Consider the following 27,121-nt stretch of genomic DNA (forward strand, 5'->3'; position numbering starts at 1 on the left):
GAGTGCCCCTGGGGTGATGCTGGTGAGATTTAAGGAGGAGATGGCAGTGCTGAGGCCTGGGATGGTGGCTCTGTCCCCCGATGGGACCTGCCCCTCTCTGTCACCCCTTGCCTCTGGGATATCCCCACTCCCATCCCCTCAAACCCCTCCAGAGGAGCAGTGACAAATCAGGAGGATAATGAGAAATTAATAAGGCAGCTGTGCTAACAACTAATGATAATGGCAAAGTCGTTAAAAAGGGATTCTTTACATGTTTTTAATTACAGCAATTAAGGAAGTCAATAAAAATCCCCTGTCCCACCCCCTCCTCCATGCCCCCTGCTTCCCTCAGTCTCCCACAACTGCTGCTTGATTCCAGGCTGGGAATGGCAGGGGGATGGAGGAGCTGTGCCACACCTTGTCCCTGCAGCCAGGGCCATGCTGGGATGCTGCTGGCACTGGGACATGTGATGGTGTCCGTGGGGGCCTGAGGATGAGGGAGGAGATGAGGATCTGACTCCATGTTTCAGAAGGCTTGATTTATTATTTTATGATGTATATTAAATTAAAACTATACTAAAAGAATAGAAGAAAGGGTTTCATCAGAAGGCTGGCTAAGAATAGGAAAAGAAGTAATGATAACAAAGGTTTGTGGCTCGGCTCTCTGTCTGAGCCAGCTGACTGTGATTGGCCATTAATTAGAGACAACCAACAGGGAGCAGGAGAAGCTGGGGAGCCCCAGGACTGGGCCCTCCCTGCTGTGGCTGCAGCCTGGCTGTGGTGGGGACACTTGGATGGGGTCCCTGACCCAGCACAGGGGGGATGGATGGATGGATGGATAGATGGATGGATGGATGGATGGATGGATGGATGGATGGATGGATGGATGGATGGAATCCATGGATGGATGGATGGATGGAATCCATGGATGATGATGGATGGATGATGGATGGATGGATGGATGGATGATGGATGGATGGATGGATGATGGATGGATGGATGGATGGATGGATGGATGGATGGATGGATGGATGGATGGGGCATGGATGGAATCCATGGATGATGGAGGAATGGATGGATGAGGGATGGATCACCAGGAGCAGCCCGTGGCATCTGAGCCATCTCCCACCCTGAGCCACCCTCGGAGGGGACTGGGGCCACCCCTCAGCACCATCCCATGGGAGCCCATCCCACAAACCCCACCCTGCTGCCCACCCAGCCCTGGCTCTGCACCCCTGGGCTCCCCCCATGCCTGGCACATTCCCTGCCCTGTTCTGCAGACATGGGGAGCTTCGAGGACGGCGAGACGCAGCAGAGCGTGTCCCACGGCGAGGCGGCCGTCATCCCCGCGCCGCGCATCGCCAGCTTCCCCCAGCCCCAGGTCACCTGGTTCCGCGATGGACGGAAGATCTCCCCCAGCAGCCGCGTGTGAGCACCCCCAGAACCCCCCTGGAACCTCCCCAGCATCCCAGGGGCTGCATTTCCCACACTAAGGATGTTTAACCAACATCGTGCCAGAGCCCCGGGACAGGCCCGGTGACTAATGGCTCTGTTTGTCACCAGAGAAGGGATTGCTTCACAAAAAATGAAAGCAGGAGGGAGGAAGGCGGGGGAGAGGGTGGGATAGAGCCAAACACGGCACACAGGTGTCCCCACAGAGCTGTGGCAGATCCCGGTGCTGCCAGAGCCCTGGGCAGGAATTGAATTTGTAACCCCCATTATGCAGGAATTGAACTGGTCTCCTTTCGATTTGCAAAGCGGGATTGAGGAGATAAAACTCCTTTTTATCTCATATTTAATGGTAAAAAAAAAACATATTCCCCACAGCATTTTATGTTTCCAGCAGATTGGATTGTTCCAATAAGTAAAAAAGGAATAAAATAGGAGAAATCCTCAGAATCTTCACTGTCCCATGGGCTCTGCTTGGACAGAGGGGTGCAGGGCTTGGTTCCCCCACCCTGGGGGGAGGCTGGGGGTCCTGTGTGGGTGCTGGGTGGGCTGTGAGGGTCCCAGATCAATGGGTTCACCCTCACCTTGCTCTCCTGCCAGGGCCATCACGCTGGAGAACACGCTGGTGATCCTGTCCACGGTGGCGCCGGACGCGGGGCGTTACTACGTGCAGGCGGTCAATGACAAGAACGGGGACAACAAGACGAGCCAGCCCATCACCCTGACGGTGGCCAGTGAGTGCGGGGGGCACTGGATCCCTCCCCCCAGCCCCTGCCTCGCCCCCAGGTTTAATTTGCAGTAAATCCCCTCGGAGGCTCCGGTTTTTGCTGACTTAGCGCTTCAGCTGGCTGGGAATTTATTTAGGTGCTCGTGGCTGTGCTGCAGGCGCTGCTGTGTCACAGGCAGAGCATCATCCTGCCATGCCCTGGGATGGGCTGTGGAATGGGGGCTGCAGGGTCACCCCATGGACACCTCACACCCCTGTCAGTGTCCCCTGTCAGCTCCTGGTGCTCTGGAGGAGCCCCTGCCTGGGGGACACCCCTGTGGTTTTGTCCCCCCAGTCCCTTTGGGCTCCCCAGGAATTCCAGGGGTCCCCCAGCCCCTCCGGGTGGTGACAGTCCATCCCATGGTGTGACAGTGTTCACAGGGGTCTGAGGGTGAGGGAAGAGACGAGGATCTGACTCCATGTTTCAGAAGGCTGATTTATTATTATATGACATATATTACATTAAAACTATACTAAAATAATAGGATTTCATCAGAAGGCTGGCTACGAATAAAAAAAAGAAAGAATGACAACAAAGGTTTGTGGCTCAGACTCTCTGTCCAAGCCAGCTGACTGTCATTGGCCATTAATCAGAAACAAGCACATGAGACCAATCACAGATGCACTTGTTGCATTCCACAGCAGCAGATAATCAATGTTTACATTTTGTTCCTGAGGCCTCTCAGCTTCTCAGGAGGAAAAATCCTAAGGAAAGGGTTTTCCATAAAAGATGCCTGTGACACCATGGGACATGCCCTGAGGTGACATCAGTCCAGTCACGCTCTCCCCATCTCCCCTCCTGCTGCTCCACAGGGTTAGGACAGGTTATCCCTGTCTGTCTGTCTGTCTGTCTCCCATCCCCATCACTCTGTTCTCCCGCCCCTCGGCGTCCTGGAGCTCCATAAACATCCCAGGCCCTGTTTATGGATTCAGCTCTATCAGCAGCTTCCGAGCCCATCGCAGTTTTACAGCGCCTACATGAGGGTTTTTTACTGTCGCCATCATTTTGCTTTATGGACTCCCTGCTCCCTCCTCCCCGCTGCCACCAGCCTGGTGGTGGCCCTGGTGGTGTGCCAGGGCTCCCATGGGGGGGACACAGCTTAGGGACAGCTGGGAAAGCCACCAGGTCCCTGCCACTTTTGTCTCCTCCAATGTGGGGATTTGGGTGCCGTCTCTGGGGACAGCCCAGGGTGGCAAGGGGTGCTCATGGCTGTCCCTCTGTCCTCCCTCTCCCCAGATGTGGGTGGCCCAGCTGATCCCATCGCACCCACCATCATTGTCCCTCCCAAGAACACCAGCGTGGTGGCCGGGACCTCGGAGGTGACCATGGAGTGTGTGGCCAACGCCAGGTGAGCCTGGGGCGGGGATGAGGATGGGGAATCTCCCTGTTGGCACTGCCCAAGGGGGATTTAGGGGCTGGGTGATCCTAAACCCCTTCCCACCACACTCCTGGCACCTGTGGGATGCAGGGAGGACCCTTCCCACCGGGGTCCTGTGGGATGGAGTGGGGTGGGATCCTCCAGGGAAGCTGGAGCTGATTCTTGACCCTCCCTGGCCCCCAGGCCACTGATGAAGCTGCACATCGTCTGGAAGAAGGACGGGGAGCCCGTGTCCAGCGGGATCAGCGACTACAGCCGGCGGCTGACCATCCTGCACCCCACCCTGAGCGACAGCGGCTTCTACGAGTGCCAGGCTGTGCTGCGCAGCAGCAGCGTCCCTGCTGTCACTGCCGGGGCCTTCCTGTCCGTGCTGGGTGAGCTCCTGCCCCTGCTGGGTCAGCTCCTGTCCCTGGGCACCTCCCTGTCCATGCCGGGTTATCTCCTGCCCTTGGGAGCCTTCCTGTCCGTGCTGGGTGAGCTCCTGCCCCTGCCGGGTCAGCTCCTGTCCCTGGGCACCTCCCTGTCCGTGCTGGGTGAGATCCTGTCCATTGGCACCTCCCTGTCTACGTTGGGTTATCTCCCGCCCTTGGGCACCTTCCTGTCCGTGCTGGGTGAGCTCCTGTCCATGTTGGGTCATCTCCTGCCCATGGGCACCTCCCTGTCCATGCTGGGTGAGTTTCTGCCCCTGCCGGGTCAGCTCCTGTCCCTGGGCACCTCCCTGTGTCTGTGCTGGACGATCTCCTGCCCACGAGCAGCCCCGACCACGCAGGCCATGATCTGGGGCGGGCTCAGCCCCAGGGCAGGGCTGGGGGGTGACAGGAGTGACACGGGTCATCCCAAGGACCCTGGGGAGAGGCTCTGCCCCCGTTCCCATTTCCTCCTTCCCTCTGCAGAGCCCCCTCAGTTCATCAGGGAGCCGGAGAGGCACATCACGGCCGAGATGGAGAAGGTGGTGGCCATCCCCTGCCAGGCCAAGGGTGAGCTGCTCCCCGGCACCCTCCATGCGCCGCCCCCAGCCCGTGCCTGACGTGCCCGTCCCCCTGCAGGTGTCCCCCCTCCCGAGATGGCCTGGTACAAGGACGCCGCCCTGCTGCAGCTGGAGAAGCTGCCCCGTTTCCAGCTGCTGGAGGACGGCAGCCTGCAGATCAGCGGGCTGCTCCCCGACGACACCGGAATGTTCCAGTGCTTCGCCCGCAACGCGGCCGGCGAGGTGCAGACCACCACGTACCTGGCCGTGACCAGTAGGTGCCACCTCCCCTTTGCCCTGGGTGCTGGGCCACAGGCAGCTCAGAGAGCCCAGGAAACTCTTCTGGGTCAGAGATCCAGGCTGGGCACGGCACAGGGAGGGGATTCAGGGGGGCCGTGCACCTCTGTGCCCCGCAGGCATCGCCCCCAACATCACGCGGGGTCCCCAGGACAGCACGGTGATCGACGGCATGGCCGTCATCCTCAACTGCGAGACCTCGGGGGCGCCACGCCCGGCCATCACCTGGCAGAAAGGTACAGGGCTGGGCAGGGGCCTGGAGCCTGTCCTCGCTGCCCCGGTGGCCGTGGCGCTGACGGTCCCCACCGTGTCCCCAGGGGAGCGGGTCCTGGCCAGCGGCTCGGTGCAGCTGCCCCGTTTCACCCTGCTGGAGTCGGGCAGCCTCCTGGTGAGCCCCGCGCACCTGTCTGACGCTGGCACCTACACCTGCCTGGCCACCAACTCCCGCGGCGTGGACGAGGCCTCTGCAGACCTGGTGGTCTGGGGTAAGGGGCTCACGGTGGGCCAGGGAAGGGAGGGACCCCCACCCCAATGGCTGTGGGACCACCCTGGTGCTGTGGGATGGAGCTCTCTAGGGATGGATGCTGGGTTTTGGGGCTGTCCCTGCTGGTGCCACCCCTGCAGTGCCGGTGGGTCATTGTGTCCCCCCGCAGCAAGGACACGTATCACAGACCCGCCGCAGGACCAGAGTGTCATCAAAGGCACCAAGGCTGTCATGAGCTGCGGGGTCACCCATGACCCCAGCGTGGACGTCAGGTGAGGGAGAGGTTTGGGGAGTCCAGGCGCCCCCAGGATGCTCACCTGGCTGCTGTCAGTGCTGTCCTGGGGAGGGAGATGGGGGTCTCCTTCCTCAGCCCCGCGCTGGTGGTCCTGCAGTGCCCCCTGGTGCCCTGTGACAGCGAGCCCCTGTCCCCTGTGCTCGCTGGGGGCGGTGGGGCACCAGCACACCCGGCTCCCCCTGGCACAGGTACGTGTGGGAGAAGGACGGGGCTCCGCTGGGCCCCGAGAGCGGCCCCCGGGTGCGGCTGGACGAGGCGGGCACCCTGCACATCTCCCAGACCTGGTCGGGTGACATCGGCACCTACACCTGCAAGGTGATCTCGGCCGGGGGCAACGACTCGCGCAGCGCCCACCTCCGAGTCCGGTGAGACCCCCCTCACCCTGCCAGCACCCCGGGGCTGTGCCCCCCGTCCCTCCTTCCCTCCTAACCCCCCTGTCCAGGCAGCTCCCCCACGCCCCCGAGAGCCCCGTGGCCGCCCTAAGCCCGCAGGAGAAACGGGCCATCAACCTCACCTGGGCCAAGCCCTTCGACGGCAACAGCCCCCTGCTCCGCTACGTCGTGGAGGTCTCCGAGAACAGTAAGGGGCTGCTGCCACCCCCCGAGAGGTCCCCAGTGTCACCCTGCTGCGGGGGACGCTGCTTGGGGACCCCGGGATGGGTCAGCCAGGCTGGTGACCTCAGTGTCCTGCAGGCCAGGTCCCCACCCTGCTGTCCCCTCTCCCCACAGATGCGCCCTGGACCGTGCTGCTGGCCAGCGTGGACCCCGAGGTGACATCGGTGACAGTGCGGGGCTTGGTGCCCGCTCGCTCCTACCAGTTCCGCCTGTGTGCCGTGAACGACGTGGGCAGGGGACAGTTCAGCAAGGACACCGAGAGGTGAGGCCCGGCCTGGGGGGGTCCTGGGGGGCTGGCTGGTGACCCCGGTGCTCACCCTGCCCCGTCCCTGCAGGGTGTCCCTGCCCGAGGAGCCGCCCTCGGCGCCCCCCCAGAACGTCATCGCCAGTGGCCGCACCAACCAGTCCATCATGATCCAGTGGCAGCCGCCCCCCGAGAGCCACCAGAACGGGGTCCTCAAGGGCTACATCATCCGGTAGGTGCCAGCTGGGGTGCCCAGGGATCGAGACCTTGTGTTGGTGGGGACAGTGGCAGCTCTGATGGTTCCTCGTGCCCAGGTACTGCCTGGCCGGGCTGCCCGTGGGGTACCAGTTCAAGAACATCACCAACGCCGAGGTCAACAACCTCCTGCTGGAGGACCTCATCATCTGGACCAACTACGAGATTGAGGTGGCCGCCTACAACAGTGCTGGTCTGGGGGTCTACAGCATGAAGGTGACAGAGTGGACGCTGCAGGGAGGTAGGCAGGGGCAGTCAGGGTGGGCACCCCGACAGCATCAGTGGGGTGCCATTGGTGGGATGGGATGGGATGGGAGGCAGGAGGATGGGTGTGGAGGTGCTGGGCAAGGATGACCTGGAGTGGGCACCCAGCTGATGGAGGGGACCTCATGGAGCTGTCCCTGTGAGCTGTCCCTTCATCCTGGCAGTGCCCACGGTGCCTCCAGGGAATGTGCAGGCTGAGGCCACCAACTCCACCACCATCCGCTTCACCTGGAATCCCCCCAGCCCCCAGTTCATCAACGGCATCAACCAGGGCTACAAGGTGAGGGTGATTCCCGAAACCAGAGCAGCCTGTGGGGGAAACTTGGTCAACCTTCACAAACTGTCTTGGCTCCTCCTCGCTGAAATCCCCGATTTTAATTGGCTCTCTTCTGACTGCTAAAATAATATTTACTGTTATTTAACACTTGCGTGGGCTCGGAGTCTCCCATGCTCTGTAATTAATTCCAAATTGCAATTAATTCAAATTTACATTAATGAAATAGAATTAAAACATTAAACTTGTGTTTTAATCCACTCGAAAGAAGTTCGGGAATTTAATTGCCACTCAATGAGATAACCAGCGTGAGCAGGATATTTAACATTCCTATTAAACGCCACTTAGTATTTTTGATTAGTATTTTTAGGGCCTAATTAGTGTTTAATTAAGTTGCTAGAGGCTATCTTGCACAACACCAATTAAATGCCCAGGATGCGGGCAAGGGGGGGATCCCGTTATCGATGGAGTTAATCACAGCTCCGTAACGGTGCGGGGAGCGCTGGGCGCCGGCGCTGTTTAATTGATCGTTAATCAAGGCCTAATTAATAAGAGGCGGCCGGAGGTGGCGTTTTTGGCACGGAAGAACCTTCACGGCATCTCCTTTCCCCTTCAGCTCATCGCCTGGGAGCCGGAGCACGAGGACGAGGCCACGGTGGTGACGGTGCGGCCCAACTTCCAGGACAGCGTGCACGTGGGCTACGTGCCGGGGCTGCGCAAGTTCGCCGAGTACCTGACCTCGGTGCTGTGCTTCACCACGCCCGGCGACGGCCCGCGCAGCCCCCCGCAGCTGGTGCGCACCCACGAGGACGGTACGGGGAGGCTCCCACCCCTCGGGACGCACCCTGCCCGCGCCCCGGCTCCGTCCGAGGGGGTCCCGTGGGTGCCGAGGGATTCTGTGCTTGGGTGTTGAGCGTTTGGGTGTTTTTGGGCAGTGCCTGGCCCCGTGGGACACCTGAGCTTCAGTGACGTCCTGGATACGTCCCTGAAGGTCAGCTGGCAGGAGCCGCTGGAGAAGAACGGGATCCTGACGGGTAAGGGAGCAGCAGCAGGTGCTGGCTCTGGCATTGCTGTCTTCGCCACCCCGCAACACTTCCCTTTATTCTTGTCCCATTCCCGCTCTGCAGCAGTGTCCCCTGTGTCCCGTTGCCGCCCTGTGGTCACATTCACGTGTCCTTTTTCTCCCCCACAGCATCTCCCCTTTGTCCTGCCCAGTCCCACCTGCCCTGTCCCACCCCTGTCCCCACACAGCCTGTAGGGTGGGCGCTGCAGGGGTGGGCAATGCAGGGGTGACAATGCAAGGGTGACACTGCAGGGATAGGCAATGCAGGGGTGACAATGTAAATGTGACGCTGCAGGGGTGGGCAATGCAGGGGTGACAATGCAAGGGTGACAATGCAAAGGTGACGCTGCAGGGGTGGGCAATGCAAGGGTGACAATGCAAAGATGATGCTGCAGGGGTGGGCAATGCAAGGGTGACACTGCAAGGGTGACACTGCAGGGGTGGGCAATGCAAGGGTGACACTGCAAGGGTGACACTGCAGGGGTGGGCAATGCAAGGGTGACAATGCAAAGGTGACACTGCAGGGGTGGGCAACGCAAAGGTGACAATGCAAAGGTGACGCTGCAGGGGCGGGCAATGCAAGGGTGACAATGCAGGGGTGGGCAGTGCAAGGGTGACGCTGCAAGGGTGACACTGCAGGGGTAGGCAATGCAGGGGTGCATTCCAGGGTACCGGATCTCCTGGGAGGAGTACAACCGCACCAACACGCGGGTGACGCACTACCTGCCCAACGTCACCCTGGAGTACCGCGTCACCGGCCTCACCGCCCTCACCACCTACACCATCGAGGTGGCCGCCATGACCTCCAAGGGACAGGGACAGCTCTCCTCCTCCACCATCTCCTCGGGGGTCCCCCCAGGTGAGCCCTGTGCTGTTGGGGTGCTGGAGGGCCGTGCGCAGTGTTGGGGACAAGCGGCCGGTGTCACCCACCCTGCCCTGTCCCCACAGAGCTCCCCGGTGCCCCCACCAACCTGGGCATCTCCAACATCGGCCCCCGCTCCGTCACCATCCAGTTCCGCCCCGGTTACGATGGCAAAACCTCCATCTCCCGCTGGCAGGTGGAGGCACAGGTACAGGGGGGCTCGGGAAGGGGCTCAGGGGGTGTTTGGGGGCAGCTCACCCCACCGACCCCACTGCCGCCCCACAGGTGGGCCAGAACGGCGAGGCCGGCGAGTGGGGGCTCGTGCACCAGCTGGCCAACGAGCCCGACATGCGCTCCATGGAGGTGCCCAATCTGAAGCCCTACACCTACTACAGGCAAGTGCCAGGCTGGTGCCACGCTGCCATCCCTGGCTCCCTCACTGTGACCCCATTGTCCTCCCCGGGGCACTGGAGCCCTCTCAGCCCACACCGTGACCCCCTCTCCTCTCGTCCCTCAGTTTCCGCATGCGGCAGGTGAACATCGTGGGCACCAGCCCACCCAGCCTGCCCTCCCGGAGGATCCAGACCCTGCAGGCCCCCCCGGACACGGCCCCTGCCAATGTCACCCTGAGGACGGCCAGCGAGACCAGCCTGTGGCTGCGCTGGATGGTGAGGGGGTCTGGGGGTCTGAAGGGGGACGGAGCTGGAGGGGACATCAGCAGTGACAGCGGCTGTCCCTGGCAGCCCCTCCTGGAGCAGGAGTACAACGGGAGCCCCGACTCGGTGGGCTACAGGATCCGGTACGCCCGGGCGGACGGGCGGGGGCAGCCGGCGCTGCAGCTGATCCGCGACCGCGTCGAGAGGGAGTTCACCATCGAGGACCTGCAGGAGTGGACCGAGTACCGGGTGCAGGTCCAGGCCTTCAACGCCATCGGGCCCGGGCCCTGGAGCCCCCCGGTGCTGGGGCGCACGCGGGAGTCAGGTACTGAGCCCACCTGGGCACCCACCTGGGCCGATGTGCCTAGGTACTGAGCCCACCTGGGCGCTGGGCACCCACCTGGGCCAATCTGGCCGCTGACCCTCTCTGCTGCCCCCTCCAGTGCCCTCCTCCGGCCCCAGCAATGTGTCAGCAGTGGCCACCACCTCCAGCAGCCTGCTGGTCCGATGGGGTGACATTCCTGAGGCTGACTGCAACGGGCTCATCCTGGGCTACAAGGTGAGCTCCTGCCCGTGGGCAGCACAGCTTTCCCTGGGGGAATCACCCTGCAGGTGTGGGGTTCCTAAATGTGCCACCCCCAAGGAGCTGGTGGCCCAGCTGTGTCACACGGGCCGTGTCACACGGGCCGTGTCACACGGGCTGTGTCACACTGGCCATGTCACACTGGCCGTGTCACACTGGCTGTGTCACACTGGCCATGTCACACTGGCTGTGTCACACGGGCTGTGTCACACGGGCTGTGTTGCAGGTGCTGTACAAGGAGAAAGGCTCGGAGGCCCGTGCCCGGTTCTGGCTGGCAGAGGGCAATGCCTCCCACAGTGCCCAGCTCACCGGGCTGGCCAAGTACACCCTGTACGAGATCCGGGTGCTGGCCTTCACCAGGATGGGCGACGGTGTCCCCAGCCGGCCTCCTGTCCTCGAGAGGACGCTGGATGATGGTGGGTGGCAGCACCTGGGTGGGCTGGGTGATTGATCCCACCCTATCCCTGGCTGATTGATCCCATCCAGTCCATGGCTGATTGATCCCATCCCATCCCTGGGTGATTGATCCCATCCCATCCCTGGGTGATTGATCCCATCCTATCCTGGCTGATTGATCCCATCCTATCCTGGCTGATTGATCCTGTCCTACCCATGGGTGATTGATCCCATCCCATCCCTGGGTGATTGATCCCACCCTATCCCTGGCTGATTGATCCCATCCAGTCCATGGGTGATTGATCCCATCCCATCCTGGCTGATTGATCCCATCCTATCCTGGCTGATTGATCCAATCCCATCCCATCCCTGGGTGATTGATCCCACCCTATCCCTGGGTGATTGATCCCATCCTATCTGCGTGATTGATCCCATTCCATCCCATCCCATCCCATCCCATCCCATCCCATCCCATCCCATCCCATCCCATCCCATGGATCCCATCCCATCCCATCCCATCCCATCCCATCCCATCCCATCCCATCCCACCCCATCCCATCCCATCCCATCCCATGCCATCCCTGGCTGATTGATCCCCTCCCATCCCTCTGTGATTGATCCTATCCAGTCCATGGCTGATCGATCCCCTCCCATCCCTGTTCTCTGGGGCGATCCCTCTCGCCCTGCCCAGCACACCCAGGGCTCCCAGGGGTTGGGATCTTTTCCCCACTCCCCAGTGACTCCAATCTGTCCCCCTGCAGTGCCCGGGCCCCCCGTGGGGCTCCTCTTTCCTGAGGTGAGGACCACCTTGGTGAGGCTCATCTGGCAGCCTCCAGCAGCCCCCAACGGCGTCATCCTGGGTAGGTGGGGAGCGCCTGGGGTGGGCTGTGACCGTGTTCACAGGGGTCCCAGGATGAGGGAAGAGATGAGGATCTGACTCCACATTTCAGGAGGCTGGATTTATTATTTTATGGTATATATTACATTAAAACTATACTAAAGGAATAGAAGAAAAAGTTCTCATCAGAAGGCTGGCTAAGAATAGAAAAGAATGATAACAAAGGCAGCTGTCCCACACTCTCTGTCCAAGCCAGCTGACTGTGATTGGCCATTAATTACAAACAACCACATGAGACCAATCACAGATGCACCTGTTGCATTCCCCAGCAGCAGATAATCAATGTTTGCATTTTGTTCCTGAGGCCTCTCAGCTCCTCAGGAGGAAAAAATCTTAAGGAAAGGATTTTTCATAAAAAGATGTCTGCGACAGGGAGCCACACTGGGATGCTCTGCAGAGGGATACAGAGGTCCTGTGGGGACAGGGATTGTCAGGGACCAGCTTCCTGAGCATCTCGGTACCCTCAGGGGTGAAATTCCCTGCTCGGACGCTGGTCCCGGGCTGGGTGTGAGCGGGTTGGGATGGAGGGGGTGGCTCCAGGCCGGTGTCCCCTCCCCAGCGGCCCCACTGCGCTCCCTCCCCGCAGCCTACCAGGTCAGCCACCGCCTCAACACCTCGGCGCTGCCCGCGGCCGCCGTGGAGGTGCTGGACGCCGGCGCCCGGCAGTTCACGGCCACCGGCCTGCAGCCCGAGGCCACCTACCTGTTCCGCGTCACCGCGCAGAGCCGCAAGGGCTGGGGCGAGCCGGCCGAGGCGCTGGTGGTCACCACCGAGAAGCGAGGTAAGGACGGGGCTCCGGGCCGGGCCGGGGGGCGGCCGGCGGTGCCCCCGCAGCGCTCGCAGCCCCTCGCCTCCCCCAGCCCGGCCGCAGCCCCCCGGGAAGCCGCTGGCGCAGCAGGAGGAGGTGCGGGCGCGCAGCGTGCTGCTGTCCTGGGAGCCGGGCAGCGACGGGCTGTCCCCCGTGCGCTACTACACCGTGCAGAGCCGCGAGCTGCCCCACGGACAGTGGGCTCTGCACTCCGCCCCCGCCAGCCACAACGCCACCGCCTTCGTCGTGGACAGGTGAGCGGCTGGGGAATGCATGGGGGATGATGCTACGGGTGCGTTCCCCGTGCCTCAGTTTCCCCATGGCGTGAGAAGTGCCGGTGAGGGGCTGGGGATGCCGTGGGGGGTGATGGTCAGGGTGGTTTCCCTGTGCCTCAGTTTCCCCATGGCGTGAGAAGCGCTGGGGAGTGGCTGGGGATGCCCCGGGTGCGTTCCCCGTGCCTCAGTTTCCCCATGGCGTGAGCAGCGCTGGGGAGCGATGGGTGCTGGGAGGGAGGTGGCTCGGGGGTGACCCCCTGGCTGCCCCGTCCCCATCCCGCTCTGCTCCCTGCAGGCTGAAACCCTTCACGTCCTACAAGTTCCGTGTGAAGGCGACGAACGACATCGGGGACAGCGAGTACAGCGAGGAGTCGGAGTCCCTGACCACCCTGCAGGCGGGTCAGCACCTCCCGGGGCAGGGACGGCGGCTCCGTGGCCGAGGGAACAAATCCTCCTTTGTCCGGGGCGTCTCCGGAGCCTCACCACCCTCCTCTCCCCCACAGCCCCCGAGGAGGCGCCCACCATCCTCTCCATCACCCCCCACACCACCACGTCGGTGCTCATCCGCTGGCAGGTACCGTCCCCTCTGCCCTGCCCGGCGAGTGGCGCCGAGGTGGCACCAGGGTGCCAGGGTGCCCTGGAGCAGAGCGGCCCCTGACTGCCCTCCCTGCCCGCCCCGCAGCCCCCGGCTGAGGACAAGATCAACGGGATCCTGCTGGGCTTCCGGCTGCGCTACCGGGAGCTGCTGCACGACAGCCTGAGGGGCTTCGCCCTGCGCGGCCTCGGCCACCCCAGCGCCACCCGTGAGTACCCGCAGGGACCCCGGGACAGGGGCTGGGCTGGCCTGGGCTGGCAGCTGGGATCCGAGCAGTGCAGCACCCACAGCATCTCCGCGGTACCAGGGTCAGGCCGTGCCCCTGGAGCTGTCACCAGCTCCCTTGTGCCACCAGGGCTGCGGTCCCTAAATGTCCTTTGGTGTTACTGGCTCTGTCCCACTGCGCCCACAAACCTGAACCTCACAGGGGTGTCTGCACCTACCACTGGCTCTGTGACATCCTCTGTGTGACATCCTCTGTGTGACATCCTGCTGGGTGACATCCTGCTGGGTGTCATCCTGCCGGGTGTCCCCAGCCCCTGCAGGCAGCAGGGTCACATCCCCTCTGCTGGCAGCAGGGACACGAGTGACAAGGGCAGAGCCCAAGGCAGGGCCCGGCCCTGTCCTCTGTGGGGACCCCCATGCCCAAACCCGGCTGGTGGCACTCAGGGGATGGGGCTGGAGGATGGAAATGCTCCCCAGTGCTGTCACAGCCCTGTTGGCACCTGGGGGTGCCAGGGCCATTTCTGGGGACCCCTGGCCCATGGTGGGGTGGGGGCTCAGAGGCAGGAGCCCCCCCTGCCCTGCACTAACCCCCCGCGTTCTCCTGCCCAGCTGTCTATGCCGTGCACAACCTCAGCGAGGTGTCCCTCACCCAGTACGAGCTGGACAGTAAGTGACCACCCCTGTGTGTCCCCCAGTGCCACCTGTGTGTGTCCCCTGGTGCCACCTGTGTGTCCCCCACTGCCACCCCTGTGTGTCCCCCACTGTCACCTCTGTGTGTCCCCAGTGCCACCCCTGTGTGTCCCTCACTGTCACCTCTGTGTGTCCCCCACTGCCACCCCTGTGTGTCCCCCAGTGCCACCCCTGTGTGTCCCCCAGTGCCACCTGTGTGTGTCCCCTGGTGCCACCTGTGTGTCCCCCAGTGCCACCCCTGTGTGTCCCCCATGCCACCCCTGTGTGTCCCCCACTGTCACCTCTATGTGTCCCCCAGTGCCACCCCTGTGTGTCCCCCACTGTCACCTCTGTGTGTCCCCCACTGTCACCCCTGTGTGTCCCACACTGTCACCTCTATGTGTCCCTCAGTGCCACCCCTGTGTGTCTCCAGTGCCACATCTGTGTGTCCCCCACTGTCACCTCTGTGTGTCCCCAGTGCCACCCCTGTGTGTCCCTCACTGTCACCTCTGTGTGTCCCCAGTGCCACCCCTGTGTGTCCACCACTGCCACCCCTGTGTGTCCCCCAGTGCCACCCCTGTGTGTCCCCCACTGTCACCTCTATGTGTCCCCCAGTGCCACCTCTGTGTGTCCCCCAGTGCCACCCCTGTGTGTCCCCAGTGCCACCCCTGTGTGTCCCCCAGTCCCACATCTGTGTGTCCCCCACTGTCACCTCTATGTGTCCCTCAGTGCCACCTCTGTGTGTCCCCCACCTCACTCTGTGTGTCCCTCACTGTCACCCCTGTGTGTCCCCAGTGCCACCCCGTGTGTCCCTCACTGTCACCCCTGTGTGTCCCCCACTGCCACCCCAGTGTGTCCCTTACTACTGTCACCTCTATGTGTCCCTCAGTGCCACCCCTGTGTGTCCCTCAGTACCACCCCTGTGTGTCCCCCACTGCCACCCCTGTGTGTCCCTCACTGTCACCTCTGTGTGTCCCCCACTGTCACCCCTGTGTGTCCCCCAGTGCCACCCCTGTGTGTCCCCCAGTGCCACCCCGTGTGTCCCTGCCCTGCAGGGCCAGCTGGAACCCCTGTGCCCCATCCAGCTGCTCCTTGGGGACACCCCCTTCTGCCCAACCAGGGGGGCTCTGCCGGGTCCCCCGGGGGCTGCCCCATCCCGGGGAGGGTGCCACTCTCCCTTTGTCCCCCAGACCTGAGCAAGCACCGGCGCTACGAGATCCGGATGAGCGTCTACAACGCCGTGGGCGAGGGGCCCCCCAGCGCCCCCCAGGAGGTGTTTGTGGGGGAAGCGGGTGAGTCTGGCCGGGCTGGGGGCTGCAGGGAGGGGCTCGGCTGTGCTGGGACCCCAACCAGCGCCGTGACCGCGTCCCCTCCTCGGCACAGTGCCCACCGCAGCGCCCCGCAACGTGGCCGTGCGGGCGGTGACGGCCACGCAGCTGGATGTCACCTGGGAGCCGCCGCCCGCGGAGAGCCAGAACGGCGACATCCAGGGCTACAAGGTACCCCCGGGGCCCTGGGGGCTGCCGCCCGCCCGGGGGGGCTCTGGGCTGAACCCCTGGGGGGCGCAGGGTGCGGATGCTGTGGGCGGTTTTGGGGAAGGGGCTCTGGGAGGATGCCGGGGGGCCCATCCCGGTGCCGAGCGGCGGAGGAGCAGCAGATGGCGCCGTCCGCCCTGGAATGCGACCGGGATGTGTCGGGAGAGAGCCGGGATGTGTCGGGATACAGCCAGAAATTGTCGGGATGCAGCTAGAATGTATTGGGATGCACCGGGATAGAGCCTTGATGTGTCGGGATGCACAGGGATGCATCGGGATAGAGCAGGGATGTGTCGGGATGTGTTGGGATAGAGCCAGGATGTGTCGGGATGCACAGGGATGTGTCAGGATGTGTTGGGATGCACAGGGATGTGTTGGGATGCACAGGGATGTGTCAGGATGTGTTGGGATGCACAGAGGTGTGTCGGGATGCAGCCCAGGTGCAGTTGGGATGCACAGGGATGGGTCAGGATGCACAGGGATGTGTCGGGATGCAGCCCAGGTGCAGTTGGGATGCACAGGGATGGGTCAGGATGCACAGGGATGTGTCAGGATGCAGCCCAGGTGCAGTTGGTGTTCATTAGGATGCAGCCACAGTACCCAGCCCATGCTCCAGACACCTCCAGTCCCCATCCATTGTGGTTCCTCCTGCTTGTCCCCATCCCGCGGGAATCAGGCACGGCTCGAAGGTGACCTCAGCACACCCTGGCGATGCCAGCCCTGCCTGATGCCCAGCACAGCCTGGAGGAGGGGCTGTTCCATTCCTTTGGGCACATTTGGAGCCACCAGGCTGGGACAGAGGCTCAGGAGCCTGGGCAGGGCCATGTGGGGGCTCAGGGAGGCCGAGCTGCGTCAGACCCGTTCCTCATCCAGCTCCCCACTCTTGTCCTGCAGATCCACTTCTGGGAGGAGCAGCGGCAGAACCAGAGCACCAAGGTCAAGACCCTTTTCCTGCCCGAGACCGGCGTGAAGCTGAAGAACCTGACGGGCTACACCTCCTACGGGGTCAGCGTGGCCGCCTTCAACGCCGCGGGCGACGGGCCCCGCAGCGAGCCCGTGAGGGCACGGACACAGCAGGCAGGTGGGGCCCGTGGCACGGCTCCCCTGGCACCCTCCTGCCCCTGGGCTCCCCGGGGACGCGTCTCCATGGGTCCTGCTCCAGGGATTCGTGCTGCAATCCCGAGCAGGGCATCCAGTGGTTTTGTGGGGTGGGGTTGCATGCAGGCGAATGTTTAAGCTTGAGGATGATGAAGGTTTTGGGAGGACACAAGGAGACTCGTTGCCCCGTGGAACCCTTCAGCATCAGGGTGGAGGCAGGGACAGGGGCTGGCTGGTGCTGGAGGTGTCCCCTGGAGCGCTGAGCTGGCCCTGTCCCCCTGTCCCCCTGGCAGCCCCCAGCGCTCCCGGCTCCATCCGCTTCAGCGAGCTGACCACCACCTCGGTGAACGTGTCCTGGGAGCCACCGCCGCTGCCCAACGGCATCCTCGAGGGCTACAGGCTGGTCTATGAGCCCTGCACGCCCGTGGATGGTGAGGGCAGGGCCGGGGGCAGCGCGCAGGGCTGGGGGGGCCCCGGCTCAGCCCCTGTCCCTGCAGGTGTCAGCAAGATCGTGACCGTGGATGTGAAGGGGAGCAGCCCACTGTGGATGAAGGTCAAGGACCTGGCCGAGGGCGTCACCTACCGCTTCCGAATCCGCGCCAAAACCTTCGCCTACGGGCCGGACGTCGAGGCCAACATCACCACGGGGCCCGGGGAAGGTACGGGGCACAACTGGGGACACGCGGGGTGAGGAGATGGAGCGGGGTCTGGGCCAGTTTGTGGCCCTGCCTCCAGCTGTGCTCTGGTCCCCAGGTGCCCCTGGCCCCCCTGGAGAACCCTTCATCTCCCGCTATGGCTCGGCCATCACCATCCACTGGTCCAGCGGGGACCCTGGCCAGGGTCCCATCACCAGATACGTCCTCGAGGCCCGGCCCTCAGGTACCACTGTGTCTCGGGTGGGGATGGGTGGTGTTTGCTCAGGTGGGCTCAGGTGTGCTGTGTGCTGGGTCCCCAGGACGAAGGAGGAATTGATGAATCTGACTCCACGTTCTCAGAAGGCTGATTTATTGTTTTATGATCTGTATTATATTAAAGAATGCTGTATTAAATCTATACTAAAGAATAAAGGATACAGACAGAAGGCTACAAAGAATGATAAGGAAAACTCGTGACTCTGGAAGGAGTCCTGACACAGCCTGGCCCTGATTGGTCATTAACTAAAAACAATTCACATGAAACCAATCAAACAGCCGCCTGTTGGATAAACAATCTCCAAACCACATTCCAAAGCAGCAAAACACAGAAGAGGCAAATGAGATATTTATTGTTTTCCTTTTACTCTGAGGCTTCTCAGAGAGAAGTTCCCAGGAGAAAAATCCTGGTGAAGGGATTTTTCTATAAAATATGATGGCGACAGTCAGGAGAGGGGAAACTGAGGCAGGGAGTGCTGACCTGGGTTGGGCGTTAGGACGCAGTGTCTGTGATGAAAATGCTGCTGAGTGAGGCTGATGGCAAGGGCAGCACCTGCAGGGCTGGTGGATGGAGGGACAGCACCCCTGGCCCTGGGGTGTCCTGCAGAGCCAGCCCCAAAATCCCAGCCCCAAAACCCCAGCCCCAAAACCCCAGCCCCAAAATCCCAGCCCCAAAACCCCAGCCCCAAAACCCCAGCCCCAAAACCCCAGCCCCAAAACCCCAGCCCCAAAACCCCAGCCCCAAAATCCCAGCCCTAAAACCCCAGCCCTAAAACCCCAGCCCCAAAATCCCAGCCCCAAAACCCCAGCCCCAAAATCCCAGCCCTAAAACCCCAGCCCCAAAATCCCAGCCCCAAAACCCCAGCCCCAAAACCCCAGCCCCAAAACCCCAGCCCTAAAACCCCAGCCCCAAAATCCCAGCCCTAAAACCCCAGCCCCAAAATCCCAGCCCCAAAACCCCAGCCATAAAACCCCAGCCCCAAAACCCCAGCCCCAAAACCCCAGCCTTGTTTTCTCTTCCAGATGAGGGGCTCTGGGACATCCTCATCAAAGACATCCCCAAGGAGGTGACCTCCTACACCTTCAGCATGGACATCCTCAAGCAGGGGGTCAGCTACGACTTCCGAGTCATTGCTGTCAATGACTACGGCTACGGGACCCCCAGCACCCCTTCCCCCTCCGTGTCAGGTGCGTTCCAGGGCCCCCCTGGGCCAGAGGGAGGGTCCTGCTGTTGCTCTGCTCTTGTGGCCATCGCTGAACCCACCCCTGGCTCCCACAGAGCCCCAGTCCCAGCACCAGCACCCCCTTTCCAAATCCCCGTCCCTTTTTGGGGATCCAAGCCTCACAAAGTTCCCCAGGTGACCCTGTGCTCTGCAGAGGGCTGTCCCCACGTCCCTGTGCCCCTCTGACCCTCCCTGCTGTGCCCCAGCCCAGAAAACCAACCCGTTCTATGAGGAGTGGTGGTTCCTGGTGGTCATCGCCCTGGTGGGGCTCATCTTCATCCTCCTCCTCGTCTTCGTGCTCATCATCCGCGGCCAGAGCAAGAAATACTCCAAGAAGTCGGACTCAGGTGGGTGAGGGAGTGTGCTGTGGGGGACCGGACCCTCCTGCTCCTGTGGGAGCCTCTTGGGGTCTCTCCCTGCCTTCGGGGTCTGCGTGGAGACCCCTCCGTGGGAGCAGCTCCTGCAGAGCCCCAGAGCCCCCCCATAACGGGGCTGCGGTGTCCCAGAGAGCACCGAGAGCCCGGGATGAAACGAAGGGTTTGTCCCACAGACAGCTGCGCAGGCAGAACAGCCCGGGGGCTCGCCGAGGTCACTGGGATTAGCCAAACACAGCTCTGTTTTCTTAGCTCTGTCAAGGGCTCAAATTGTGGGGAAAATCCAGAGCTCCTCGTTAAGCAAACAGCCCAGAGTGGGGAGCTGGGGGCACTGGGGCAGGGCAGGGCTGGCACCTCCTGGCTGTGCCCGGGAGAGCCCTGGGTGACTCTGGAGCCCGCACAACCCCAGCCTTGGGCCATCCCCATCCCTGGTGCCATCCCCAGCCTTGGGCCATCCCCATCCCCGGGGCCATCCCCAGCCTTGGGCCATCCCCATCCCTGGTGCCATCCCCAGCCTTGGGCCATCCCCATCCCTGGTGCCATCCCCATCCCTGGTGCCATCCCCATCCCTGGTGCCATCCCCATCCCCGGGCCGTGCTGTGCTGCCTGCCCGGGGCCCGGGGGAGGCTGAGCATCCCATCCCGCAGGGAACAGCTCCAAGGCGGCCGCCCTGAGCCACGGCGAGATGGTGAGCCTGGACGAGGGCAGCTTCCCCGCCCTGGAGCTCAACAACCGCCGCCTCTCGGTCAAGAACTCCTTCTGCAGGAAGAACGGCATCTACACCCGGTAGGGACCCCCCAGAGCCCCCTCCCCGGGCAGGGGGAACGTCTTTGGTCATCCCTGCTCTGTCACGGGGTGAGGAAGGCTTGGGTCCCCTGATCTGCTCAGTGTCCCCCCTGAAAGTCCATTGGGGTTTTTGGGAGAGGTTGGCACAGCTGAGGGTGATCCCTATGGATCCCCGGCGTTGTCCCCGAGTGGCCCAGCCCCGAGTGGAGGTGACACACACTGACACCCCTCTGTGTGTCCCCAAGGTCCCCGCCCCGGCCCAGCCCCGGCAGCCTGCACTACTCGGACGAGGACGTGACCAAGTACAACGACCTGATCCCCGCCGAGAGCAGCAGCCTGACCGAGAAACCCTCCGAGGTCTCCGACTCCCAGGTGAGCCCCGGGGCCGCACACGGGGACAGGCACTCGGGGGGATGATGGGGAGGGTGCTGGGAGCCCTCCCTGAGCACCGGCCCGTTCCTGTGCCCGGTTTGGGAGCTGTTCCTGCTGCTCTATCCCCGCATCCCGGTGGCACAGCGCCCGAGGGAAGCTGGCACAGCCCCCGGCCCCTCTGCTGGGGATGTGACGCTGCTGGGGACAGGCCACAGGGCACGGCAGGTCACCGGGGGCTGTCCCGCTGCCCGGTCGCCGGTGGCAACGCCCGCGGCTCTGCCAACTCCACAAAATGCCACCTTTGTCTCGCCCCGGGGCCACGGGCAGCTGTGGAGCCAAGGGACCGTCACCCCCAGGATGGACCCCGAGGGGCTGACACCCGGGGAAGGGTCCTGTGTGTCCCTAGGGCTGTCCCCGAGCAGGAGGGGATCGTGCCCAGGCTGTCCCCGAGCAGGAGGGACCGTGCCCAGCGTGCCCCCCCGTCCCTGCCCGCACCGGCTGTTCCTTGGCAGATGCCGGCTCCTCTCTCTGCGGCCCGAGCGGGGCTCGAGTGGCTTTTGAGGAGCTGTGAAGAGCTGCGGGAGCTGGCGCTGGCGCGGGGCAGTTCCCACCGCCCTCAATGGGCTCTTTGTGCGCCGCCGGAGAAGCTGAATCCAATTACCGGCAGAGGCCAAAAACAGCGTCCCCGCCAGCCCCGGGGGCAGCGCGGCCTCGGCAGCGCTCAGGAACCTTTTGTGCGAGGTTTTGTTTTGTTTTCGCAAGAGGCAGAAAGCCCCCAGCGATGCTGCAGCCGTCCCAGCCCTTAAATACTTTCGGGATGTAAATACTTTGGGGATGCAAATACTTTGGGGATGCAAATACTTTGGGGATGTGCTCGATGCTGCAGCCGTCCCAGCCTTTAAATCCTTTCGGGATGCAAATACTTTCGGGATGTGCTGGCCAGCATTCCCAAAAGAGCGCTGGGAAAGCACCAGGAAAGCTCTGGAAATCACAGAATTATTCAGGCTGGGGAAAGACCTCTGAGATCACCGAGCCCCAGATGTGCCCCATTCCCCACCTTGTCCCCAGCCCAGAGCTCTCAGTGCCACCTCCAGCCCTTCCTTGGGCACTCCAAACCCCCCTGGGCAGCCCCTGCCAATGCCAGGCCACCCTTTCCATGTGGAAATTCCTCCTGAAATCCTCTGGCACAGCTCGGTTCATTCAGTTGGGATGGCCAAGTAAAGCCATCTTTTCTAAGAGATCTTGGAAATCGGGATTCCCAGGGATTTAAGGTTTAGGAAATTAGGATTTCTTCTTTTTGAGGTTTAAGAATTTAGGATTTCATCTCTTTAAGGTTTAAGAAGTTAGGATGTAAGGAATTGGGGCCCTTGGGCTGAGCTGAGGGGGTGCCCCTGCAGCCACTGTGACACTCAGAGTGCTGGCACAGGGGCAGGGCTGGGACAGGGAGGGACAGAGAGGGCTCAGAGCTGGGCAGTGCCAGCACTTTGTGCCCCCATGATGGGGCACAGGCTGATCCTGCTCTGCTTCCTGCAGCTTGAATGCCTTTTCTTTATATTGGGGCCATTCCCTCTCATTTCAGGGAGCAGAGCCCGACCCCATTGAATTTTGGGGCTGTTGGGAGCTGTCCCCTGTCACTGTAGGACACATGGGGACGTGGAAGCCACACAGGTTCGAAAGGTGTAAAAACAAGGTGTTCCCAGGGTGAAAATGTAGGTTTTAGGAGTTTTGGTATGGGGACAAGATGGAGGAATCAGGGCTTGTCTAGTCCTTCTTTCTTCCTCTTGATCTCCATTTTCTGCAGTGATGTTGGGATTGTTTTAGAGTAGAGGTGCACTGTCTAACACAGGTGATGGGTATTGGGAATTAAGAGTAAGTATGATATAAGTAGTTTGTAGCATAAAAGGACGACACAGGGCGCCTGTGGCTGCCCTGCTGAGCGGATCTCCGCCGGGCAGAAAGAAAATTTTGTAGATAAGAAATAATAAACAACCAGAAGATGGAAAAAGCAAAGAATCCAGACTCGTTCTGCAGAGCATGGGCCGGAGCAGAGACACCCTGCCCATCTCGGGGCAGGGACAGGCAGCCGACCCGAGAAGAAGGAAAAATCCCAAGGAGAGGATTTTTAGTGAAAAGGTGTCTGTGACCCCTGACCACCCTTTCCGCGCTGTTTTCCAGGGCAGCGACAGCGAGTACGAGGTGGACCCCGCGCACCAGAAGGCGCACTCCTTCGTCAACCACTACATCAGCGACCCCACCTACTACAACTCCTGGCGGCGGCAGCAGAAGGGCATCTCCCGTGCGCAGGCTTACAGCTACACCGAGAGCGACTCGGGCGAGCCCGAGCACACGCCGCTGTCCAACAGCGCCTCCACGCAGCAGGGCAGCCTGTTCCGCCCCAAGGGCAGCAGGACTCCCACCCCCCAGACCCCCGGCACGGCCCCCAGCAGCCAGCCCGGCACCCTGTACCGCCCGCCCAGCAGCCTGGCCCCCGGCTCCAGGGCCCCCATCGCGGGCTTCTCCTCCTTCGTTTGATGCTTCGACAGAAAAAAGAAGAAAAAAAAAAAAATGAGGAACAAAACGGGAGAGGCGGGGGAAAAAAAAATTAGGAAAAAAGAAAAAAAAATATTTTAAAGAAAAGCCCCAAGAATTAAGAGAAAAGGAAGAAGAAGAGGAGGAGGAAGGGGAGCAGCTCCAGGGGTTTCTGCTGATGCCAAGCGCCGTCCCTGGGGCTGGGGAGTGAACCCAGGGCCCCTCCTTGGTCAAAGCTCGTGGGTCACAGACTCCTCTGTGGAGGTGGGGCAGGGGGCTCGGGGGGCACCCACATCGCCCCTGGTGCCCCCACATCATCCTGGGTGCACCCACATCATCCTTGGTGCCCCCACATCGCCCCTGGTGCTCCCACATCGCCCCTGGTGCCCTCACATCACCCCTGGCACCCCTGGAGCTGCTGCTGGGCCCCAGTGGGTGCTGGGGCTGGGCAAGGGGCTCCTGCCGTGCCAAACCCCCCAGCCCCTCCACCCGGGGCTCCCCCAGGACGTGGGGACAAGCAGGGACACAGAGACAGAGGAGCTCTGCTGCTCTTAAACCTCTGGACTTGAGCCCCCCACTGTGGACCCCTGCAGAAGGATGCCAGGGGACGATTCATTGGTGCCAGGGGACGTTTCATTGGTGCCAGGGGACGTTTCATTGGTGCCCTCCCTGGTGCCCGGCCCAGCACAGCCCCCAGGGCAGGAGGAGCCAGGACTGGAAGCCCAGGACAGCCCCAGAGGGGTGCACGTGGTGCTCATCCCCCAGTTCTGCACCTCGGGGCTCGGATGGGGCAGCTGGAGCCTCCCCGTGGCGTTTCGGGTGCTTTGGGGCTTTTTAACGGGGTTTTGTGCAGGATCTGAGGGCGTTGGGGGGTGCTGATGCCCGGGGGGGTCCTGTGGCTGTTTTGGGGGTGTCTGCACAGCCCAGCCCAGCCCCTGCAGTGCCTATGGGTGAGCCAGCAGCAGCCTGGCAGGGCCAGGGCACCCTGAGCCGAGGGAGATGCCAATAAACAGCCTGAGGACAAGCGTGTCCCCTCTCTGTCACCTTGCTCTGCCATGAAAGGCCCAGTGCCACGTGTCCGTGTGTCCTGCTGTCCCTCTGGGCCTGAGGCAGCCCTGTGGCACCAGGGGGGAGCTGGGCAAGGGGTGCCAGAGGTGCTGGGCACGGCCCAGAAGGGTGCAGGGGGCTGTGGTGGCCGTGTCCCACATGCTCCCATTGCAGTGGGGTCTGGAGCTGTGGGGAAATGGGGTGGTGGCACAGGAGACCCCTGTGCAGCGTGCTCTGGGCACTGCCAGGGCAGCCCTGGCACTGGGCACGGCTCCTGGGCTGTTCACAGCCGCCCTTCAGGCCTGGCAGGAAAATCCAGGTGATGTGTTCAGGTTTCACCAGCAGGGCTGGGGGTGGGGAGGGCTCTCAAAGTGCCAGGTCCATGCCAGGGCTGCCAGGGATGCACAGTCCCTGCCACAGCACCTGGGAGCCCCTGGGACCCTCACCCTGGTGTGGGCAGGGGCTGCCAGGGCACCCAGAGCTGCATTGGGCACCCAGAGCCGCACTGGGCACCCAGAGCTGCATTGGGCACCCAGAGCTGCATTGGGCACCCAGAGCCGCAGCCCCTCTTTGCACTGGGAGAACTGGGCTGGCTGCTGAGCCACGGTCACCGTCTGTCCCCACAGTGGCTCACGGTGTCCCCAGAGCAGCTGGCATTGCTGGGGGTGGCTGCTCTGGCCTGCTCGGAGCTGGTACCCAGGGCACACAGCCCCCAGGGTGCCCGTGCCCTCCTGGGCAGTGCAGGGAGCCCTGGCACCCCCCTTGCGGGCACAGTGACGTGGCACAGGGGGGGTTCTGTGCCTGCTCCTCGTGTGCAGCCCAGCTCCAGCCCCGGGCATCCTGCCTTGTGCAAGAGGGACCTTCCTCCCACAGGGACAGGCTGGGGGAGTGCAGCAGTTCCCATTCCCATTCCCGGTGTTGCCATTCCCACTCCTGTTCCCATTCCCATTCCTATTCCCATTCCTGTTCCCATTCCTATCCCCACTCCCATTCCCATTCCCATTCTCCCTCTTTTTCCCACTCCCATTCCCATTCCCACTCCCACTCCTGTTCCTGTTCCCATTCCCATTCCCGGTGTTGCCATTCCCACTCCTGTGCCCATTCCCATTCCCATTCCCACTCCTGTTCCTGTTCCCACTCCTGTTCCCACTCCCATCCCCTTTCCCATTCCCACTCCTGTTCCTGTTCCCACTCCCATTCCCATTCCCATTCCCTTTCCCACTCCTATTCCTGTTCCCACTCCCATTCCCATTCCTATTCCCATTCCCATTCCTGTTCCCATTCCTATCCCCATTCCCATTCCCATTCCCACTCCTGTTCCTGTTCCCACTCCCATTCCCACTCCTGTTCCTGTTCCCACTCCCATTCCCATTCCCATTCCCATTCCCATTCCCATTCCCATTCCCTTTCCCACTCCCATTCCCACTCCTGTTCCGGTTCCCACTCCCATTCCCATTCCTATCCCCACTCCCATTCCCACTCCTGTTCCTGTTCCCACTCCCACTCCCATTCCCATTCCCACTCCTGTTCCTGTTCCCACTCCCACTCCCACTCCCATTCCCACTCCCATTCCCATTCCCTTTCCCACTCCTGTTCCTGTTCCTGTTCCCACTCCCATTCCCGCTGTTCCCGTTCCCTGCTCTGAGCTGTCAGCCCCGATCCCTCCCCACAGACCAAACCATCCCTGACGTTTCTCCCTGAGCGCCGCTCCTGCCTTGTGGCTCTCCCGAGGGCAGAGCAGGGCAGGGCCAAGGGGGCACGGGGGACACCGGGCAGCCCCAGGTGCCCCGGATGGACGGGGCAGCGCTGCAGCAGGAGCTGCTCCCTTCTCCAGGCTGATGTTCCCAAAATCAAGGTTGTGAGCGATAAAGCCGGGCTGAAATCTGAGATTTGTTTTAATTCATTCATTTTAAAAGCAGCCCTGCAGCCTGGGCTCTCCCTGTGCTCCTGATAGCTCCGGTTCCCTGGCGGCTCCGGGGACAGAGCCAAGTGTGTCACGTCCCCACCTTTCCCTCGCCTTGGGGACAGGGACGGCCCCTCCTGCCACGCCGGTGCCCTGGGCACTGCTCCGTGCCAGGCTGGCAGCAGAGGAGAGCAGAGCACGGAGCCAGGTCTGTGCCCCCTGCCCTGTCCTGTGCCCGGGGCACCCCCCTGGAGGGGTCCCTGTGCCAGGGCAGGGCTCTCCATGGGCGCTGCAGGAGCCACGCTCCAGGTGGGACCATGGAAAGGTTTGGGTTGGAAGGGGCTGGAAATTCCATCGAGTTCCAGGCTGGAAAAGCAGCTGCAGCCCTGCCAGGGGATGGATTCCGGGGGAAACCATCCCCATTCCCTGGCACTGCCAGCCAGGAGAGGGCTCCAGCTGGGAAAGGAGAGAGGCTGCAGGGAGAACCTGCTGCCCACGGTGCCCACCTGGCCCAGGTGCCAGCAGGGAGGGGCAGGGTATCCTGCCAGGACCCTCCGGGTGCCTGCTCAGCCCTGGATGAACGCTGTGGGGAAGGGGCGGGACCCCCCTGGCTCTGGGGGTGTTTGTGGGGTTACTGGGGGTGTTTGTGGGGTTACTGGGGGTGTCTGTGGGGTTACTGGGGGGGTGTCTGTGGGGTTACTGGGGAATGTTTTTGGGGTTACTGGGGGTGTTTGTGGGGTTACTGGGGGGGTGTCTGTGGGGTTATTGGAGGATGGCTGTGGGGTTACTGAGGGGGTGTTTGTGGGGTGTTTTTGGGGTTACTGGGTGGGTGTCTGTGGGGTTCCTGGGGGTGTCTGTGGGGTTATTGGAGGATGGCTGTGGAGTTACTGATGGTGTCTGTGGGGTTACTGGGGGATGTTTTTGGGGTTACTGGGAGGGTGTTTGTGGGGTTACTGGGGGATGTTTGTGGGGTTACTGGGAGGGTGTTTTTGGGGTTACTGGGGTTGTCTGTGGGGTTACTGGGGGTGTCTGTGGGGTTACTGGGG

The 27,121-nt window shown here is 62.2% G+C and overlaps 1 protein-coding gene across 2 annotated transcripts in view; it reads left to right on the forward strand.

Annotated features, from left to right (window-relative positions):
• SDK2 (sidekick cell adhesion molecule 2) overlaps nucleotides 1-24,209 on the forward strand; it is a 55,162-nt gene extending 30,953 nt beyond the window's left edge. For both annotated transcript variants that reach the window (XM_058038755.1, XM_058038756.1), the window contains 42 exons: nucleotides 1,260-1,407; nucleotides 2,029-2,162; nucleotides 3,432-3,543; nucleotides 3,757-3,947; nucleotides 4,467-4,550; nucleotides 4,620-4,814; nucleotides 4,957-5,073; nucleotides 5,155-5,322; nucleotides 5,491-5,593; nucleotides 5,805-5,981; nucleotides 6,059-6,195; nucleotides 6,345-6,492; nucleotides 6,566-6,706; nucleotides 6,789-6,970; nucleotides 7,158-7,273; nucleotides 7,884-8,079; nucleotides 8,203-8,301; nucleotides 8,998-9,189; nucleotides 9,279-9,400; nucleotides 9,478-9,587; nucleotides 9,710-9,860; nucleotides 9,936-10,173; nucleotides 10,292-10,407; nucleotides 10,658-10,847; nucleotides 11,589-11,687; nucleotides 12,312-12,506; nucleotides 12,586-12,787; nucleotides 13,104-13,207; nucleotides 13,312-13,382; nucleotides 13,491-13,611; nucleotides 14,238-14,294; nucleotides 15,488-15,589; nucleotides 15,681-15,796; nucleotides 16,727-16,913; nucleotides 17,224-17,361; nucleotides 17,428-17,589; nucleotides 17,684-17,809; nucleotides 18,865-19,029; nucleotides 19,271-19,411; nucleotides 20,086-20,224; nucleotides 20,470-20,596; nucleotides 22,772-24,209. In XM_058038755.1, coding sequence (XP_057894738.1) covers nucleotides 1,260-1,407; nucleotides 2,029-2,162; nucleotides 3,432-3,543; nucleotides 3,757-3,947; nucleotides 4,467-4,550; nucleotides 4,620-4,814; nucleotides 4,957-5,073; nucleotides 5,155-5,322; nucleotides 5,491-5,593; nucleotides 5,805-5,981; nucleotides 6,059-6,195; nucleotides 6,345-6,492; nucleotides 6,566-6,706; nucleotides 6,789-6,970; nucleotides 7,158-7,273; nucleotides 7,884-8,079; nucleotides 8,203-8,301; nucleotides 8,998-9,189; nucleotides 9,279-9,400; nucleotides 9,478-9,587; nucleotides 9,710-9,860; nucleotides 9,936-10,173; nucleotides 10,292-10,407; nucleotides 10,658-10,847; nucleotides 11,589-11,687; nucleotides 12,312-12,506; nucleotides 12,586-12,787; nucleotides 13,104-13,207; nucleotides 13,312-13,382; nucleotides 13,491-13,611; nucleotides 14,238-14,294; nucleotides 15,488-15,589; nucleotides 15,681-15,796; nucleotides 16,727-16,913; nucleotides 17,224-17,361; nucleotides 17,428-17,589; nucleotides 17,684-17,809; nucleotides 18,865-19,029; nucleotides 19,271-19,411; nucleotides 20,086-20,224; nucleotides 20,470-20,596; nucleotides 22,772-23,128 — 6,176 coding nt within the window. In that variant the 3' untranslated portion in view covers nucleotides 23,129-24,209. The remainder of the gene's footprint in view (nucleotides 1-1,259; nucleotides 1,408-2,028; nucleotides 2,163-3,431; nucleotides 3,544-3,756; nucleotides 3,948-4,466; nucleotides 4,551-4,619; nucleotides 4,815-4,956; nucleotides 5,074-5,154; nucleotides 5,323-5,490; nucleotides 5,594-5,804; nucleotides 5,982-6,058; nucleotides 6,196-6,344; nucleotides 6,493-6,565; nucleotides 6,707-6,788; nucleotides 6,971-7,157; nucleotides 7,274-7,883; nucleotides 8,080-8,202; nucleotides 8,302-8,997; nucleotides 9,190-9,278; nucleotides 9,401-9,477; nucleotides 9,588-9,709; nucleotides 9,861-9,935; nucleotides 10,174-10,291; nucleotides 10,408-10,657; nucleotides 10,848-11,588; nucleotides 11,688-12,311; nucleotides 12,507-12,585; nucleotides 12,788-13,103; nucleotides 13,208-13,311; nucleotides 13,383-13,490; nucleotides 13,612-14,237; nucleotides 14,295-15,487; nucleotides 15,590-15,680; nucleotides 15,797-16,726; nucleotides 16,914-17,223; nucleotides 17,362-17,427; nucleotides 17,590-17,683; nucleotides 17,810-18,864; nucleotides 19,030-19,270; nucleotides 19,412-20,085; nucleotides 20,225-20,469; nucleotides 20,597-22,771) is intronic.
• Nucleotides 24,210-27,121: the final 2,912 nt, after the last annotated feature.

This window comes from Melospiza georgiana, chromosome 21 (genome assembly GCF_028018845.1).
Source record: "Melospiza georgiana isolate bMelGeo1 chromosome 21, bMelGeo1.pri, whole genome shotgun sequence".
NCBI classification, from domain to species: Eukaryota; Metazoa; Chordata; class Aves; order Passeriformes; family Passerellidae; genus Melospiza; species Melospiza georgiana.